At 42.0% G+C, this 21029-nt stretch overlaps 1 protein-coding gene across 1 annotated transcript; it reads right to left on the reverse strand.

Annotated features, from left to right (window-relative positions):
* Window positions 1-12: 12 nt before the first annotated feature.
* On the reverse strand, window positions 13-20687 carry LOC119915254 (calcium-independent phospholipase A2-gamma-like; the record flags this gene model as incomplete). Its single annotated transcript, XM_038734801.1, is given in 9 exon segments — window positions 13-97; window positions 10647-10841; window positions 11198-11255; window positions 11856-12027; window positions 12952-12968; window positions 12970-13044; window positions 13318-13469; window positions 20551-20585; window positions 20588-20687. Coding segments are annotated over 9 exon segments (889 nt in total), but the record flags the coding sequence as incomplete, so codon positions are not given.
* Between the last annotated feature and the right edge of the window lie 342 nt (window positions 20688-21029).

Below are 21029 nucleotides of genomic sequence, written 5' to 3' on the forward strand. Positions count from 1 at the left end.
ACCGAGTGAGACCACACTCCAAGGGCGTGTTAGGCCACAAACACTTACACTCGTGGATAGCCAGTGCTGTGGGGTTGTTAATCAGCAGACCTCCATCCTGTGCACAAAACAGAAGAAGTGCCATGTTAGAGACTCAATTTACAGGCTGTAAATGTTTTTTTTTATGCCAAGACCACAGTCAGCGAAACCAATTCATTGGCATGTGAAACTTCAAAACCACTTCATAGATTTTAACAGTCAATAGATGATTTTTTGAAGAACATCTGACGAAACAAAAAGAACAGATCAATGTGCAGGTCCAATGGTTTTTTTTTTTTTTCCTTTCTTCCCTCACAGTTTCAGTCTGACTGGCTTTGATATTGTACAACCGCTCAGGAGTGCTTTTGCTTTGGATCCATAATCTACCCAAGGCAGTGGGGGAGTAACGGGAGAGGCTGTGGGGTTTGTTGAATAGGCATGAGACAGAGGGGCCGCAGGGCTGCAGGCTGGCAGCAGGATCAAACACACAGGGGCCAGTCCTCATTAACGAGGCCAGGCTGGGGGGAGGAAGCTGCAGGGCCCCAAGTGTCAAGGGACACACTAGGGGGAAGAGTGCTTATTTATCCGACTGCGTGTATGTGCATGTTTGATCGAAAGCTCATGCCTGCTTAGAGTCAATGCATATAATAATGTGGGTACTTGGTTCTGACAGCATATGTCACATGGATTCATACACATTGCGCCTCAGGGAGCAGAGGGGAGGGAACATTCAATCTTTTCAGCACACTTCAGCAGTGTCGCAGCCTAACAACAATTCTGTACAAATCTGTGGAGCACATAGTGTGATGGGGAATATGCAGGATGCCTACCAAGGCAAGGTCTGTTAATCATCCAGGGAACAGGACTGAGAAATTGTGTCATCAATCCGAAGACAAGGAAAATAGAGCTGCAAAGGGAGTTGGCTATTGTAGTTAGTGCATCAGGTAATAGCTCCCATGATAACAGATGCTTTGTGAATGGCATGTGGCTTTTCATATAGTAGTTCTCTATGAAAACTTTGAGTGACCTTGAGAAAATACAGGAAATTCAGCAAAGCAAGCCACTCAAAAGAAATACATTAATAGTCAAACAAGACTAAGAATCTACAGACACACTTGCAGCTCTGGTAAGACTGACTTGACAAAATGCTACAGTCAGCATGCAAACATTGCTTATGTTTGGGTGGTATAATGTTTAACATGTTCACCATCTTACACTGACACAAAGTACAGCTGGAGCTGACAGAAATGTCCTTAGAGCTGCAACAATTGTCGATTGGCAAAATTCTCAGGTTCCAGCTTCTCAAATATGTACATTTCCTGGTTTCCTTAGACTTCTATGATAGTGCCTTATACCTTTGGAATGGTCAGACAAAACAAGACATATAAAGATGTCAATAATGACAATAATTGTTAGTAGCTTGGACACTCGATAATGGTACCCTATGAAAAGCTAAGGGATCACAAAAGTCATTACAATTTATCCTGAGGGTGCATGAATGTCTGGTCAGTCTTCATGTTGGGGTGTAACCAAAAAAGTGAAAACTTTGTAGTGCTGTTTGCGCTAGATGAAAAGTCAGGGCATCATCCAAGGTCTTTAGGAGTCATCCTTCGAGCACCATGAATATATGTACTAGATTTCCTGAAAATCCATCCAAAAGTTGTTGAGACATTTCAATAAAAAACAGAAATGTCATCATCATGGTGGCGCTGCAGGAAAAGTCAGGGGATCAACAAAACGATTAGGAATCATAAATGTCGGTACAAAACAGTTGATATTTTAGTCTGGACGAAAGTGGTGTAAAAAAATAAAAAAAATTACAAAGGCAAATGTCTCCAGTCCCTCTGAGTCAGACACTGTCTGATAGATGAACCTTCTATGATTTAAAAGAAGAAGAATCTGTTTAGATAATGTACTGTACAAATGATCAAGAGAATCGAAGCCAGAGCCTCACAGAGCACCGATCTCACAGGCTGAGATGGAAGTCACACAAAGAGGCTTTCGCTCTGCCACAAAGCACGGACGAATTGCTGAGACAGCCGTTTGTCCAAAGCACGTCATTATGCACCAGTAGGGTGTCTGGCAGACCAAGAAATGAATCACAGAAAAGGGGAGAAAATGCCTGTATTGGAGTTGCTCCTAATGGAGACTTAGAGGGACTTGCACTGTGGAGAGCACCAGACAAACCCGGCTGGAAACAAAACAACTAAGCAGTTTTCTTATCACTCACACCACTGTGAGCCGCTCCATTTTCTGAACTCAGTGGCAATTATGGCAACAGTCTGGGTCCAGTCATGGGTTCTTTGTGCTGATAGCTGGGGGCAAGTTTCACAAGCACAGTGGCCAGCCTCGCGCACAGAGCCAAGCATGTAACATTAGAAGCCAACTGCACAATGCTCTTGTGAGCTGGAAGTTGAATGCCATAACTTGTCTCCATTTCAGTGCACCTGCTTGGGCAATTTAAAGCTGGTGAACATAGTTGAGGCCTTTAAGGAAAGTTGGTTTTTTTTTTTGGCAGTGAAGTCGCTTTGTGGTGCCACTGGAAGACTGTTCTTTGTGTGTGGCGGTCAGAACTTTTTAGAGGATCATTAATTTAAAAGACAAAGATAATTTGCATCTGCCATCTCCTTCCACAGCTGCCATGAACAAACACATTTCATTACATTTTTTCACTTAGCTGACACTTTTATTCAAAGCAACTTACAATTGCAATTTATGGCAGAGGTTGCATGCCTTTGGAGCCATTTCCTTGAGAAAGATGGTACCAGGCACACTGAGAACATGCTCAATCTGCAGTGGTACAGCCGGGGCTCTATAAAGCCACTTATCACTGAGATATTCATACTTAGACTACTGCCACGTTTTCACACAAGGATGTCTTGAAGCCAGGGTTTATTTGGATGAAGAGTTAAGTTAGAAACAATGATCTACTTAGGACAAACAGCAAATGAGCTTTGCATGCAAAATAGGCAAACTCAAGCTGTCTATCAAACATGCAGCAAGATGCAAGGCAAAGGTCATTTCCATTTATGAGGATTAAGAGCTGTAATGCTGCTCGCAGTGAATAAATGTGCCGTGTGGCAACTGATGAATGTCCTCAAAGGGTACACCCCTGTCAGCCGAGACCATCTGACGGAAGTTTAACCCCAGAGTCTGAATGGAAACTGAATTTTGGAATGGCGTGTTTGAATTCCACCTTCCTGAAAGGCTTAATGCTTTCCTTTAACAGCATGCCTTGATTCCGGTACAGCCTGTTTGCTGATACTTTGCCCTTCAGGGTCTAATGGCTGATTCACAAATCAGCTCCTCATTTTCCTGCAGCTCGAATGAAGCCAGTTTTCAACTAATTAGGGCTCCTACACCTACGGGAACATGTTTCCCTTCTTCAGATGGCCAATTAAACCAAAATACGGCTTTAAAAAGAAAGCGCTCTTACAGAATGTGAAATAAAACTATTGAGATGATATTAGCTGTGATGAATAAACAAAATTAAGACATGCACCATTTATAGCTCCCTTGCACTGGTGTTTGAAATATCTGCACTGTCATTAACTTTTGGGGGCTTATCTTCACTGTGCCAGTTTAGGCTGTCTTAGAGGGGGAGAGCTGATTTGAATAGGAAAGAGGTGCTATCGTCAGGATCAGTAAAAGTCATTTCACGCCCCAGTGTACGTCAGCTCCTAGTAGTTTGGACAGCAAACTTCATTCTGTTCATCCTGCCTGTATGCCTCTGTATCTCTCTCTGCTTCTCTAACTCATGGGGAAGCTTCAATGCTGTCTTGTGCAAGGGTCATTATTAGCAGCCACAACACAGAGACGAACAGAGCGCCTGCTTAAATCTAAATGAGGTGAGACTTTGACATACATGTGGTATTGCATGTACATCATAGTCCCAGTGAGCAGCTGTAGTCATTACAATTTCATCTTTGGCTTCTTTGACAGGGCTTGACTGAGGGGCACTGAGCTCTGTCATGATTTATTATGAGGCTCCTTTCTCTCAAATGATTAATTAGGGAAGCATTACATAAGCCATGGACATCTGATTGTGCCTGTCACAATAACCAGGCTGTTTTCCGGAAATGGTCATTCAATTGATAAAGTAGATAATTAGGCTGCTGTAAAAACTCTCCTGTACTCTCAATACTTCTAAATCAACACAGTTTGCACATGAAAGCAAGCTTTCTCAGTCACTCTCTATGCAATCAGAAAAATAAATAAAAAAAAGTAAAATGAATTGCCCAAATGGCATCCAATCCACATAAAGGCCACCATTGTCCATCAATGAGGATGGGAATGACAACGGTTTGGTGACTGCCACTCTTAAGCGGCGGTCAGGTCAAGTCAGAGGTCTTCATGCCATATTATGCAATTACGCCGACCAGTTCTCCTCTTTGCCTTTTTGCTTTATAGGCCCCAAAGGTCACATTCAGTCATCAAGTCATCTTCCCAGGCTGTCGATAAAGGAGGGACGCATCTGTATGAGTGCCAACTTTTCCGCAGGCAGGCAAATAAATTGTGATCTACTGTTTACAGTTACCTTTTCCCACATATTCAGTGAATACATGGCCACACATGTACAACCAGTATTGAAACAATGAATCATCCCTGCCAGCTGGAGCCATCCAGATTAAACTGTGACGATAAATGCAGTGATATAAATGGGTACAGAACCTCATATTTACTCAGATTCCCTCTAGGCTTTATGTACATATTTGACAACTTCATATTAGAAAGCATAATGTTTCTGTCCATCATAACAAGTCACACACTGGGCAATTTAAAGCTAATTTTGCTGCTGTACACTGGAGAGGTGCCTGAACACACACTTGCATATCAATACAATGTGAAGCAGTGATTTATTTTAAGAAATCTCATCTGGAGCCACTGCAGTGAGACGCCTGCAAAGTGTGGTGCACTGTGAGAAAGGAAGGATGTTAGAGACTGAGGAAGATTTGGGTAGGCTTTCACACAGCAGTCAGTCAACATAATCAGTGGACTTGCCTAATCCCAAAACAAGTGTGCCAGTGCAATCAAGTGTTTATGCATGAGTGAAAACATACAGTATGTACAGTGAGGAAAATAAGTATTTGAACACCCTGCTATTTTGCAAGTTCTCCCACTTAGAAATCATGGAGGGGTCTGAAATTGTCATCGTAGGTGCATGTCCACTGTGAGAGACATAATCTAAAAAAAAAAATCCAGAAATCACAATGTATGATTTTTTTTTTTTACACAGCTGCAAATAAGTATTTGAACACCTGAGAAAATCAATGTTAACATTTGGTACAGTAGCCTTTGTTGAGGTCAAACGTTTCCTGTAGTTTTTCACCAGGTTTGCACACACTGCAGGAGGGATTTTGGCCCACTCCTCCACACAGATCTTCTCTAGATCAGTCAGGTTTCTGGGCTGTCGCTGAGAAACACGGAGTTTGAGCTCCCTCCAAAGATTCTCTATTGGGTTTAGGTCTGGAGACTGGCTAGGCCACGCCAGAACCTGATATGCTTCTTACAGAGCCACTCCTTGGTTATCCTGGCTGTGTGCTTCGGGTCATTGTCATGTTGGAAGACCCAGCCTCGACCCATCTTCAATGCTCTAACTAGGGAAGGAGGTTGTTCCCCAAAATCTGCAATACATGGCCCCGGTCATCCTCTCCTTAATACAGTGCAGTCGCCCTGTCCCGTGTGCAGAAAAACACCCCCAAAGCATGATGCTACCACCCCCATGCTTCACAGTAGGGATGGTTCTTGGGATGGTACTCATCATTCTTCTTCCTCCAAACACGGTTAGTGGAATTATGACCAAAAAGTTCTATTTTGGTCTCATCTGACCACATGACTTTCTCCCATGACTCCTCTGGATCATCCAAATGGTCATTGGCAAACTGAAGACGGGCCTTGACATGTGCTGGTTTAAGCAGGGGAACCTTCCGTGCCATGCGTGATTTCAAACCATGACGTCTTAGTGTATTACCAACAGTAACCTTGGAAACGGTGGTCCCAGCTCTTTTCAGGTCATTGACCAGCTCCTCCCGTGTAGTTCTGGGCTGATTTCTCACCTTTCTTAGGATCATTGAGACCCCACGAGGTGAGATCTTGCATGGAGCCCCAGTACGAGGGAGATTGACAGTCATGTTTAGCTTCTTCCATTTTCTAATGATTGCTCCAACAGTGGACCTTTTTTCACCAAGCTGCTTGGCAATTTCCCCGTAGCCCTTTCCAGCCTTGTGGAGGTGTACAATTTTGTCTCTAGTGTCTTTGGACAGCTCTTTGGTCTTGGCCATGTTAGTAGTTGGATTCTTACTGATTGTATGGGGTGGACAGGTGTCTTTATGCAGCTAACGACCTCAAACAGGTGCATCTAATTTAGGATAATAAATGGAGTGGAGGTGGACATTTTGAAGGCAGACTAACAGGTCTTTGAGAGTCAGAATTCTAGCTGATAGACAGGTGTTCAAATACTTATTTGCAGCTGTATCATACAAATAAATAGTTAAAAAATCATACATTGTGATTTCTGGATTTTTTTTTTAGATTATGTCTCTCACAGTGGACATGCACCTACGATGACAATTTCAGACCCCTCCATGATTTCTAAGTGGGAGAACTTGCAAAATAGCAGGGTGTTCAAATACTTATTTTCCTCACTGTATATAACAGAACAAAAAGAGTAGTAAGTGGATGAAACAGAGGTAAAGTGACTATGAGAGAATCCATGTGTGCGCATTTATACTCAAGAGACAATGATCCCGAGTCTGTCTGGGAGCAGGAAGCTGTCTGCAGCAGTGCTCACTAGTCTGAGCTCTATCCTCCAACAGCCTCCAGGCCGAGTTATCAAGGCTTAACACGGGAGGAGAGGAAGTGGCTAAAAGCTCAGATTTATACTGTCGCCTCCCTGAATCCTCCATCTCTCCTCCTCTCTGCCTTGTCTGAGAAGCACTGCGGTGCTGAGCATGTACTTTATGACCATTAACGTCACCTCCAGTGGCCTTTACAAGGGAAAAAAAAAGAGAAGCGAAAAAGGTGATCCAAAAGGTTATGATTTCTTGAACTGCACTTTTGGAATGGCACATAATTATGTGAGACCCTATGCCTCTTCCTCCACTTTTCTCACACAGAATCAAACTGTCTTGAGTTCTTTAGTCAATGCTGCCACATTTAATGACTTCTTTGGCTTATTTATGTGATTTAGTAGTGATGATGTGACCTACTCCGTTTGAGAATGTGTGATGTCTTTCTGTTGAATGTTGTGCCATGTTGGGGCTCTTAATAGCCTGCACTGGGGGGGTGGCCCACTGATTCCATGCCTCCTATCAAATGCTGGCAGAGGTGGGCACAAAACATGCTCCCATTCCTCCCCATTGCCTCGGGAGACACCACGACAACTAGGCGGAAAAAAATGGGTCCTCCTCGCCATTCCACTCATGCCCTGGCATCCATTGTAAAACATCTGAAGACTTCTACTTGTGTTCTTTAGCGCTGAGATAACTGAGAGCGCTTTTATGTGTAACCTCTCTTCTTTCATCTCCTCTGTTTTTCTCCGCTCTTTTCCCCTTGTTGCCCCTCACTAAGGCACCCTCTTCATGGCTATGGTAGCAAGTGTGAGGCTTTGATAAAACCACGGTTGCTGTGCTTCAAAGGTCTTGCTCCAAGTTACAATTTCCCCTGTGTTACCAGTCTGAATCTGGCTCCGTCAGATTTTCATTCCAGTCTGCAGAATCACAGAAACATCAAGTAACAATTAACAACTTTCTTGAAACACTGCTTGAGAATTCCGGCATTCGTTCAGCACATGGCATGGCAACTCTCCTGCGCTCACCGTACAAAAGGGTGATTGTTTGGGACTTGAATTAAGTGAAAAACTCTGTGGGCGTTTGTGGAAAAAAGCGAGATGACTTTCTCTCTATGGAATCCTGACATCACACAGACAGCATGTTATCCTCACGACTGGTTTCAGTAGCTTAAGCAGCCAGTAAACAAAGCCATCAGGCTGGGTGGCATTTTGAAGCTGGCCCTGTTCAAATAGAAAGTACACTGGCTGAAAGCTGGGCAAAAATATATTTTAGGAGGAACTTATTATAAATACTGTTCTTTGACGTTATACTAGCTTACATCGTCCAAACTGTAAAAAAAAAAAAAAATTGAGATTTATCTGGTTTAAATTCCTTTGAGCAAATTAGCATTTGCTTTATCACTGAGTCAAACTCATTACTTTGATACCAGCATCTCTTTATAAATGGTTTGTCCTTGATTAAGCCTATTGCACCAATCTCTGGGTATTCTCAGTATACAACTTTTTTTTTTTAAAGCTGGTGTCAGTGTGGCGACATTGTCGTGCTGGCACACAGATACAGAGTGATGTGTTTTATGCCAACCAGCAATGATTGGTTTACCAGGGGCAACCTAGAGCCATGTAGAGAGCTCAACGATCCACCATTGCTCTAAAAAAAAAAAAAAAAAAAGTTTCTAATGCTCCATGTAAAAAAGGAACTCGGCGTTCAGAGGAAGGATTACAGTCAAAAAAAATAGCTATCAATGAGGAGGACAAACTCTGATTACCATTGGTGGTAAGGTGCCCCCTCCTGCCTCCTTTCAACTCTTTTTGTAATTCATATGAATGCATTCATATGAAAAAGCGAACTGAACTTAATTTCAATATGTAGACGTTTATAGCATAATATTAATGTTCTGATGTTCAAAACTCTATGTCCTTTTGAAAAGCAAACACATGCTAGTATATTATCTTCAGTCGTGGTGATCACAGGTAAAAAATGTTCCAAAAAAAAGGGATAGAAACTGGAATAAAAGTGAAAGCCCTAAAATCCCATTGCCATTCAGGCAAAGCACCTCCTTAAAATATTCTTTAAAGAATTATTAGACTGAGAAAAACATCATTCAGTTTTTCACTTGGAAGATAGAAATGAAATGAAAATACAAATGTAACTAACTCCATATCAAATGTGTTAAATATGTGAAACTACTGATGGTGTCTCATCCTCTCACAGTATGAGGTTTCCTGCTGGCGGATGGAATAGCAGTTCCATAATTAGATTGTCTGTCTTTTCATTCTAACGAGGCAGACGTAGCAGTCACACTTGTGTGTGATGTAGGAAGTGCTGCATTGGGCTAATTTATGCATCTCAGAGTAGGGTGAGATCTGCTAGACGGTAAGCTGGGGAAATCTCTCACCACAGGTGGGTTTTCATCAACCAGTCTCTTTCATTTTCTCCCCTGAACATTCCCATTCACCTACACAACTAACACAGCTTCCAATTAAGAATGTGGGAGCACGCCAACACGGAATATTGCCTTTGATGCAAACACATGCTCATATGTCTACGTTAAGTTCGTCAGTCTTTACAACACATCTGTGTTTGAACGCCAATTCAAGGAGATGTTGACATCTGGATGTGGCAGGTCAAACTAGGCTACATCAGCTGAATACTCAAGCAGAAGTGGAACATAATGACTTGCATCTAATTTTTCCTGTGTGCTTTTTACCTCTCTTTCTAAAGCACTTTTAAACTTCTGTTTTGAACAAAATAAAATGTACACTTGTTTTACACAAGATTCTACTATGCCTCTACTCATGCGGTTTCTTGTTTACTCTGTGCTCTCTATGGACTAAGCCCTTATTGAAAAGGTAAAGGCAAACAGTATTGATCAGTAAAATGGTAGAGTGGACTGGCGGTGTGTTATGTTACTGATGGCTAATGCATGCCTTTTTAGAGAAGTGGGATTTAAGTGTCTCATTGCGAATCTACTCCTCATTCTCCTGTCAAAATGTAACTGACTGGAAATAAACACTGACAGGACAGAAATGGAGTTCCTCCCTCTAGCTTGCTGTCTAGAGAGATCCTTCAAAAACTCCGCCATCAACACTGACTATACAGGGCATTTAAAGCCAGCGCCCCAACAACAAGCCCTGTATTACTGTGGCACTGCATTCAAATTGTCACCAGTTGTGTAAATATATGACGTGATTGCAAAGCAGGTTGAGAGAAAGCACAACTACAATATATAAGCCTTCATAGAAACAATGGACTAAGATTAATATTTCACTGGACAACCAAAGGTCTTCAAGCTTTGTACACTGACTTACTTGTGCATTACAGCCAAATAGTTTTACAGTATTACAGTTGTATAGGACAGAAAGAATTATAGTGCGAGATCAGCTTTGTAGGATAATTAAAAATACATTTGGGAAAAATTAAGCTACGGCATACATAAAATGGTTCAACTGAGTTAAAAGCTAAAATTTGACTAGTGCAGATGTCGCATTGCTATCACCCATCACTACTGAGGGCTGCCGAAGATAAAAGCCTATAACATTCAATATTTATCATGTTCTGTAACTCTGACACATGTTCTCTTTGTCTGTAATGGTTATCTAGGAATTTAAGCTTATGTAACAGTTGTGCTCATGACCATAATCATGGATAAAAGCATCAGCTAAAGGCTTAAAATCTAACTGTAAAATTTAAATCCACTGCCATGAGCCCTATCACTTTCCCTCATCTGTAACCAACAGTTAGATAGTACAAAGATAACTAGTATGATTTAACCATCAAGTTCATCGTGACCAGTGGCGTCCTTTCCACTACCCTTTTACAGTTGTGAGTGGGACTGACCTGGTGGAGATCATTTCCCAAGGTGAACTCCTGGAAATACCCAGGGGCTGCTGACGTAGCACGGATAGCCTGCCACAGCTGGTGCTGGCAGCCCCCCAGGTAGTGAGAGCGCACCCCGGGCAGCAGGTTGTAGTTCCTGAACACATAGGCCTTTAGGGGAGTGCCCCGGTTCACAATGGTGCTCACCGCTGCCACCTATAGTGAAGGACATGACAAACAACAACGTCATATGGCATTTCACAGCCAAACAGATCTAAAATGAAGGAAAATACCTAGACTGACATTCTGACAGATCAATTTGGAATCATCTCTGTTTTGGAAGGAATCTGCTGACATATGAAATCCTATGTGAAATCGTTATCCACACTGTCTTATATGACTTTAGAGTGTATTTTTCCTTCCACTTGTCATGCAGTGATATGCAGGACAGAGATAGAGAAAGGAGCTTTCTTTGTAATATCCCAGTAAACAAAATCAGGTGAAGGCTCACTGGTCAGTGAACAGAACAGAACAAAAGGTAAGAATGAGCCAGACCATCTTCTAAAGCTCACCTTGGGGCATTCTGGGTTTCTTGAAGTCTCCACCAGGAGGTGAGAGCCCATTTTCTCTCTGTGGAAGGGACGATCGGATGAGGTTATTTTCGGGCTTAGCAAATTTTGGACTATTTCTTTCACAAAATCCCCTGCATATCAGGTAATGGAAATTGAATTTGCATAATTATTTTCAGTTCTACAGGTTTTTTTTAGGCCACAGCTGTCTATGTATACTTTCTATGACTGCTGACCATATTTAAGCTTGCAGTGGTGTTGTTTTATTCTTTAATAAGTTTATCCAGTGTTTCTAAAAAAGCCACTGGTTTACACTTATGCTATAATAATTACCTTTCCATATTGTGTGAAACTTGAAATAGGCTTTATCCATTACAGGGAACATCTGCTTTTCCAAGATACATTGTACACACTTTGCAAATAAATCTGCAGTTTAAAATACACGATCAAATAATGTTAACATAACTTTCTAATTTTAGTTAGGTACTTCCCAAATCACTGTATGCTTACTTTCATACTATAGTGGAAAGATATAAAGAATTAAAGAAAGAAAAGGATATAAAAAAAATAAAGGCTTTTGAACCGTTTTACTAATATAGTATCTTAACATGGCAGCAAATAAACTAAGCACAATCACCACTTCATTGACAAAGGAACTGACCTAAGGATGTTCTCCCAGGCCTCGCTGTCATAGAAAGCATGGCTCCAGCCCATCTTCACGGTGCCAACAATGACATTCTGCTTGAAGACATCTGAACCCAGCTTCCGGTAAAGATCATCACACTCATTCAGTGGGATTTGGAACACACCTAGCATGAACCCTAAGATAGCACCTGAGGAAAAAGCACACACATACACACATTCAAAGAAGGAAAGTGACTGGGAAGTACCGGTAAAACTATGCAAAAAGCAGATTTTTGTAAATAGGAAGTATTAGAATACAACAAGGTAATATTAACGAGCAGAAAGGTTATGTACAGCTCGTTGTACTGTTACTCTAAAGCCGTGGAGTTGATGCGAGGCCGGCTGCCTAAAGTATTATCTGTTAAGAGTAACATTACCCTAGAATGAACCATAGGAAGTACATGGGATTAACATGGCTGTTACACGATAGGCAAATATTTCATAACTACTTTCTCTCCATGATTTAGAGCGCCAGACCAGATTTCTAACCCACAACAGTGCTATGAGGTCAAAGATGGGTGTACCTGAATAACGTGGGTGATCAAACTAACCAGATGTTGCCCAGATGGGTTTTATTTGTGTGAACATCATTAGATCTAGCAGCACATTACAATATGCTTTGACAGCATTCACTAAATGTGAAAATGAAGTACCTCCAACAGGTGGAGATTAAGAGAGAGAGAACTGATAGGAACTGTGGATAAACAGAATCTTCTGGTAGTGATTAAAGGCCTATGTGGTCTGCATATAAAATGCAGTTTTTCAATCTGCTGTGAAATAAAACCAACAGTGGCAGATGGAAAAAACAGTTTGAGGATGATCAACAGCACCCCCTTGTGGTGATTTTGCATAAAGGGAAAAAGCACAAATCCACCTATTGACAATTCCTGAAACTAAATGAAGATGTATCATTATATAATTTATCTAAGATTTAATTTGAAAACGACTTACTCTGGCCTAATTTGAGTGTTTAGTTGGTGGTGAAAACAACAATATGTGATGCAATGTTGCACTCCGCTATGATAATCCAGACATACATAAACATGCAGAAGTAGGGCAGGAGAACAACGCACCTGTGCTGACACCACATATAATCAAACAGTTTGTAAATGGGTTTGCCGGTCAGGGCTTCCAGTTTGTGTAACGTCTGAAGTGCAAGAAGTCCCCTGAAAGTACAAAGTCAGACATACACATACGCAAAAAGCCATAAATTAATAAAATGACAACCAGCACACAAATTGCCCGCAAAGTGTGACATCTGATCAGTTTTCAATTAGAATAACTGAATGTTTCTCAAGACTACATTTACTTGACAGACTGAAACTCAAAACATGGCCTTGGCTGTAGTAAATGCTATTTACCGGTCGTTCCACTTTGAAAAGACTTAACATCAGTGACTCATTTCACACAATAAAGGAAAGAAAAAGAGCTCAACATACCTTAATCCTCCTCCATCTATGGACAGGATGCGTATGCCCCGGCCTTTAACAGGTGCGTGGTAGCCCACCAGAGCGAGGGCTTCTCTAACTGCTGCTCTCAGGCCTGGGTCATTGGCCTGTTTCAGACGCAGTAGGCAAGGGATAACCTTCTCCTACAGAACACAAATATACTTATGAGAGTCAGGAATGGAAATAAAAAACACGGTCCAACACATCAGGCCACAACTGGCCAAGCAAATTTACTTGCATCATGTGGCAAACAGGAGATAAAGCACAGAATTGTGAGGACAAGGTCTCAGGCACAAGCTGCTGGAGCGGCAACATTCAAGTAGGTGAAAATAATAAATCCTGCTGTATATATGTTCTATACCAGTATTTGCTCTCACTACCAGTCATGCATGCGTGCATTGCTCCTATTCTGGTGCTTGTTTTCTCTCAGCATGCAGTTACTGAAACAAGGGAACAAATAATCAGTGTTTCCTGAATGAGAGGTTGATCCCACTGTCTCTCTCATACTGGATCATAGTTTTGTCATCTCGCATGTGATAGCTGTGATGATTTGCAATGGAAAATGCATGCACATCAAAACCCTCACTGAAATGAAGTCGAGCTGGTTTGAAATGTGTAAGCACTGAATAAGTATCCTGACACCATCACAGCATGTGATTAGCATGTCTTTACTAAACATGATCAATCTGTCTTTATTAACAGGCTATATATCACAGTCCTTTTGTAAATCATGCCAAAATTAGTCACGTAGTTCTGCAAGGTTCTGTGCTTGGACCAATGATTTCCACCATGTCCTAAAAGCATAAACTTCCAGCTCCCTAACGGTCTCCCTCCAGCCAGCTGCCACCACTAGATAACTCCTTGTTTCTTCATTTTCCTCATTTCAACTTCAAGACCGTTTTTCTTCCATGCAGCGCTTCCAACGGGAGCGAAAGTCAAAATGACGTGCAGCATCATGCCGCTAGGACATTCCAATGGATTTCCTGACACTCGCTCAGGTCGCATTCAGTTAGCACATGGTGTTTGCACACGGTGTTAGGCAATATTATTAGGAGTAATTCCATAAATATTTATTTTTATACAGATGGTATCGATCAAGCCAGATTAAACCAGTCAGTTAGCTAAACTTCAAATGTGCTTATCGTACTTGTTCCCAAACATGTCTGAGACACATTATGTAAAGATAAAGTTACTCTAGAGGGCACCACCATAAAGAATCTCTGGGTTATCGTTGATCAGGATCTTTAACTCAAGCATAAAAAAACTTCAAGGACTGGCTTTGTTCACAATGCAGAAAAACCTATCTGCACACTTCTGGGTTATTGCAATTCCTTATTATCGGGCTGCCTGAATAAGTCCGTTAAGACTCTCTGGTTGATCCAGAATGCAGCAGCATGTGTACTGACAAGAACTAGAAAAAGGTTATCATATTTCTCCTCTATTAGCTTCTCTGCACTGGCTCCCTGTAAAATCCAGAAAAGAATTTAAATTCCTTCTCCTCAGGTTAAGCCCTTAATGGTCAGGCACCATCATATCTTAAAGGCAGTGTACTTATTACCTTATTACTACTAGATCACTATTACCCAGAATGCATGTTTACTTGTGGTTCCTAGAGTCTCCAAAAGTAGAATGGGAGCCAGCGCCTTCAGTTATCAAGCTCCTCTCCTGTGGATTCATGCCACCATATCTACATTTAAGAGTAGGCTTAAGACTATCCTCGTAAATAAAGCTTATAGTAAGAGCTGGCTGAGGTGAGTCCTGAACCATGTCTTAGTTTGGCTGCTATAGGTCTAGACTGCCGGGGGAATTCCCATGATGCAATGAGCGCTTTTCTCCTCCTCCATTTGTATACATTCTCATCTCATTAACGCATGTTACTAATTCGACCTTTTCCCTGTCCAGAGTTTTAGGCTTTGTCGTCTCTCCTCTCTCCTTGTCGCTTTCAGCAGGTATTCATATCATTATTATTGCTATTATTTTCTTTATTATCACCACTACCGTTACTATTATTGTACATCTCTATGTGGAACTTGCATTGTGGTACTGTGTGTTCTCTCTCCTCATGCTCTCTCCCTCAATCTTTCGACCCAACTGGTCAAGGCAGAACGTCCACCCTGATTATGGTCTAGACCTGCAATGAGATAACTTCTGTTATGAACTGGCGCTATATAAATAAAACTGAATTGAAGCCTGAGACATAAATAAATGCTATAGTATGCAGTCTGCATGTAGTTGCCGGAGTCTGACATTTTGCCTGGAATGGGGAAATTTCCAATCACGAGCAGAAGTTCGTTCTACATTATTTACATGCTAATGTTTAACAGTTCTTGGCAGATATAACATGATTATGTATGCATAAAAACATAGTGCTGTACCATGAGCTAGTGCCAAACTAAGAGTTGATGCTTTTGACATGCTAAGATCTCTGACGTAATCTGCACTCTGCGCATGCGTTGGCGTCTGTAGCCACCTGTCGGAAGCTCCGTCTTGAACCGGACTCTTATCCAGTTTTAATCCATTTTTTCGTTACATTTTTATATCCTTTTATTTAACTTAACTTTATTTAAGTTTTACGTGGGTTAAGGATTTTAGTCATCCGACATGGATTTTAAGATAGATGACCGTAAAAACGCGATCAACGCTACTGATCGCAACAAAGCTCCGGTGACTATGCTGGCCGAGATAACGCTGCCCCTTGAGGACTGCTCACTCCTTAAGAAAGCGAACAAGAAGATTGCTGACCTTATGGAAGACATCCGACGACTTTCAGAGGAACTCAAAGAGAAAGATTTCCTGCTGACTGGCTTTATGGATGTAGCTTCAGTACAAGCCAAACAGATTGTTTCTCTTAGCGCAACCGCTAACATCCAGGACACCGTGTTTTGGGACCCCTCTAGTCTTCCCAGGCTTTCATCCTGCTCGACTCCGAAGCATCAGTCAACCTGGGCTGAAGTGGTGGTCCGTGGCTGCAAGAGAGGCTCGGATGGGGCTGCCTCTCCCCCGACATCGGCCTCTCCAACCGCTATGCACCCTTGTCTAACGACACTCCGGTCCATCCAGCTGATGCACCTGCGGCTTCGAGTCTCCCTGATAGGGATCTCTTTCGGCGCACAGTGCCTGCCGACACTGTTGCATCTCCGCCACCGGCTACATCTCCTGCACTGGGCCGCCGGTCTGCCGCCGGACTTGATCGGCGGCCGTCATCCCGGTCAAAAACCTCCGCTTCCCGACGTAGGATCCTGAAGGAGGCTGTGCTCAGACGCTCCGGAGGCCGTCTCTACCCTGCACCGTCGGGTAGCCCTTCTCTCAGGTATGTTACTGCTACTCCAACACAACACTCGGCAGCTCACACACTCCATCCTCAGTCCACACGCAGTGTTGAAGCAGATTCTGCTCAGTCCTGCTCTGGAACCCGACCGGCATCTCCTCTTCCTCTTTTCTCCCCAACCACACTAATAATTGGTGACTCCATAACCAGAAACCTCCGTTTCTTTAACGCTACCACTCGCTGCTTCCCCGGTGCCACCACGGCTGACATTTTAAAAAAACTCCAGGACCTGATGCCGTCGCTCCCGTCCTCCATCACAAGAGTGATAGTCCATGTCGGAACAAATGACACAGCTCTTCGGCAGTCTGAGCTGACAAAATTAGATTTTAACCGTCTTCTTAACTTTTTAAAGCAGTGCGGAAAGTCCGTTTTTATCTCTGGTCCCATTCCCACAGTCGGTCGCGGTGCTGGCCGCTTCAGTAGACTCCTTGGCCTCCACGACTGGCTCCAGTCCGCCTGCAGGGCTCACCGTGTGTTTTATGTGGATAATTTTAATATTTTCTGGCAAAGAATGTCTCTTTTTAAGACAGACGGACTTCACCCAAACAAACGGGGCTCAGAAATGTTAGCTGCGCACATACAGCATGTGGTGCGGTCCACACATGACTTACGTGAATGACTCATCATTCATGCAGCACACCTGGACACACCACCACTGAACAGATCTCTGCCTCACTGCCACAAACAACTGTCTCCACCTGCTGGCATGTAAAGCCGTCTGCTCCCAGCGCTGTTCCACAGACTTCTATTCCTGTCATCATCACGCATAGACCAGTAAACCGAAATGTGCACATCCCACACAGAAATATTAGTAATCTCTTAAGGATTAGGACAACTGCACCAACTCCAGCACCCAGAACAAACTCATTTAAAATGGCTCTCTTCAATGTGAGATCACTTTCAAGTAAGACTTTTATCTTAAATGATTTTATCTTGTCTGCAAATCTAGATTTTATGTTTTTAACTGAATCCTGGTTGCAAATGAATGACTATAGCCAGCTAGCTGAACTGTGTCCGCCTCAATATGATTGTTTTAGTCAACCGAGGGTCAGTGGTCGTGGTGGTGGGCTAGTGAGCGTGTATAGGAAAAATTTTAAATGTCATCAAGTACGCTGTGATGAATTTAGCTCCTTTGAAGTTCTCACTCTTAAAGTTGGAGGGCTGCAACCTATCATATTTGTTATAATTTATCGCCCCCCAAAACCGCCTGGAGGATTTTTATCAGAACTTCCTGAATTTTTATCTACTCTGGTTTTAAATTATGACAGAATTGTTCTTTGTGGCGATTTTAATATTCATGTTGATGACCCCAACAATGTTAATGCAACTGACTTTTTAAATATGGCCACTTCTTTTAACTTCAAACAACATGTCAAAGGGCAAACACATAACCGTGGTCATACACTGGACTTGGTTTTTACCCTGGGTGTCAGCATTTCCTCTGTGGAATTAGTGGACATGACCATATCTGACCACAGATGTATTGTTTTTAGCTGCGATTCGCCTGTTACTCATGCCGCCTCACCAAGCTCCGTGTGTTGTCGCATCTTTAATGAACAAAGTGTTTCAAAGTTTTGCGCAGTCTTTCAGAGCCAAAGCCAACACCTGTCTGATTCCAACACCAACAATCTGGTCACTTCAATCATATCTGCTTGTCGTCACTAAATATTACTGCTCCTCTAAAGGTTAGGCCTACGTCTAAAGCTAGTAAGCAACCCTGGATAAATGACAGCATTCGCAGCCTAAAAAGGGAATGCAGGAAAGCAGAGCGCAGATGGAAAAAATCCAATCTCCAAGTCCATTACCTCAGTCTGAAGGATTTATTAATTAACTACAATAAATGGTTAAGGATGCGAGAACACACTATTTTTCTGAACTCATTACTACACATAAACACAATCCCAGGTTTCTGTTTAAGACTGTGGATCAGCTGGTAAACCCAACCCCTCCTTGTGCCTCAGCTGGAAGTAATGATGACTGTGAATTGTTTTTATCTTATTTTACCAATAAGGTGGTGTCAATCAGAGCCTCTATTACCCCCGGGCCTCTTACTCAGAGGTTCCTCACCAGCAACAACAGAGTTTTAACCAGTTTTATCCCATCGACTTGTCTGAGCTTTTAAAAACATATCACAAATGAGAGTGTCCTCCAGCCCACTTGATGTAATACCTACAAAATTTTTACTAAAAGTAATAGATTCTGTTGGGCCCCATTTGATCTCTGTTTTCAACAGCTCCCTATCTACTGGTTGTGTCCCTGATTATTTTAAAACGGCTTGCGTGAACCCACTTTTAAAGAAACCTGGTTTAGATCCCTCCCTCCCACAAATTTTAGACCAATTTCAAAACTGCCTTTTATTGCAAAGATTCTAGAAAGAATTGTGTCCAAACAGCTGCTCACTGTGCTGGAAAATAACAAAATATTTGAAAAGTTTCAGTCTGGTTTTAGGAAGTACCACAGCACTGAGACTGCCCTGCTTAAAGTCACCAATGACCTTTTAATGTCTGCTGATGAAGGTATGTGCTCAGTCCTTGTACTCCTGGACCTTAGCGCTGCTTTTGACACCATTGATCACAACATCATGTTAGACAGACTGAGGCACTGGGTGGGGATCTCTGGTACTGCTCTAGAATGGTTTTCATCCTACCTGTCAAATAGGAAGTTTTGCGTGTCTGTAAACAACTATGTCTCTTCATTCTGTCCAGTTAAATATGGTGTGCCTCAGGGGTCGGTCTTAGGACCCATTTTGTTTTCCTTGTATCTGCTTCCCCTTGGACATATTATCCATAAACATGGCATTTCTTTTCATATTTATGCTGATGACACACAAATATACTTGCCCGTCAGATCCACAGACCCTGGAATGCTGAGTTCACTTAACAACTGCCTTTGTGAAGTTAAAAAATGGATGTCAAAATTTCCTCCAGCTGAACTCAGACAAAACAGAAATCCTGGTCATCGGGTCCCAGCAGATGGCAAATCAAATACTGCCATCTGCTGGTTCCCTAGTAAATCACATTAAGCCTGTGGCAAAGAACCTTGGTGTTTGGTTTGATAGTAATTTAAATTTCGAGCAGCACACCACAAAGCTTGTTCAATCATGTTTTTATCAACTTAGAAATATAGCTAAAATTCGATCTATGTTAACTTTTAAGGACACCGAGACCATTTTACACGCCTTCATCTCATCACGCCTGGATTATTGCAACAGCCTTTTCACCTGTTTAACCCAAAAATCTATTGATCGACTCCAGACTGTCCAGAACTCAGCTGCCAGGCTTTTAACCAGAACAAAGAAATATGACCACATTACTCCTATTTTAGCTTCATTACACTGGCTCCCAGTATGTTTTAGAATTGACTTTAAAATTCTATTGATCACTTTTAAAGCTCTTCATGGCTCTCGCCTTGTTATATTTCTGACCTTTTAGTCCCATACGCACCAGCACGTACCTTGAGATCCTCGGGCAGAGGTCTGTTGTCTGTTCCAGAGTCTCGACTGAAAACTAAAGGGGACAGAGCGTTTGCTGTCAGGGCCCCGAGGCTCTGGAACAGCCTGCCCGAGGAAATCAGGTCGGCTGAGTCAGTGAACTCTTTTAAGTCCCTTCTTAAAACATACTTTTATAGGAGAGCTTTTCCCGATCTTATTTGACTTTATTTTATCCCTTTTATTTTATTGTATTTTACTAATTTTATATTAATTTTCATGCTCTTATCTTTTTTTTGTATTATTCTTTACACTTGTTAAAGCACTTTGTAACTTGTTTTTGAAAAGTGCTCTACAAATAAGGATTATTATTATTATTATAAGCTGCCTCATGTTACTGACAAAGCATCAATATGCTAGCATTCTGGTGAAAAAATAAGGAAAAAGTTAGCCTGTTCAGATTTCTCACCTTGACTGCAACACCACTAGTCTCTGGAAACTCAGGAGATGGTAGCTGAGGTCTTCCACCCTGTTGATGTAGACTCTTACATCTGAGGCCCTGTGGAGACCCTGTACCAGAGCCCGAGTTCGATTGCCACACTCACCCTAGCAATGATCTCAAAAATGTGAAACCAGTTAGGTCCAGCTATTAAACAGTATGGGCTTAACTCTCTCTTGCTCACTCTGTAGATATAGATAATGAATGTTAATTATTGTTCTAATTCTTTTTGTATAATTTATTTCTCTTGTGACATTCTAGACCAGGATGCGAGGCAATCATGGAGAAAAAACCAACCATTCATGTATCAATCATCCAAAGTAAACTGTAACTAAATTAATAAAGTCCTAAAATTGATATACCTTTTTTTCAGTACCTTTAACTAGATTTGTTACCTTGATGGTACAGATTTCTTGTCTGGCACTTGGACTGAATATAACTGGGCCATA

Source organism: Micropterus salmoides, unplaced genomic scaffold, assembly GCF_014851395.1.
Source record: "Micropterus salmoides isolate LMB-PRFRI ecotype aquatic unplaced genomic scaffold, ASM1485139v1 Ms_hic_scaffold_2014, whole genome shotgun sequence".
Lineage (NCBI taxonomy): Eukaryota > Metazoa > Chordata > Actinopteri > Centrarchiformes > Centrarchidae > Micropterus > Micropterus salmoides.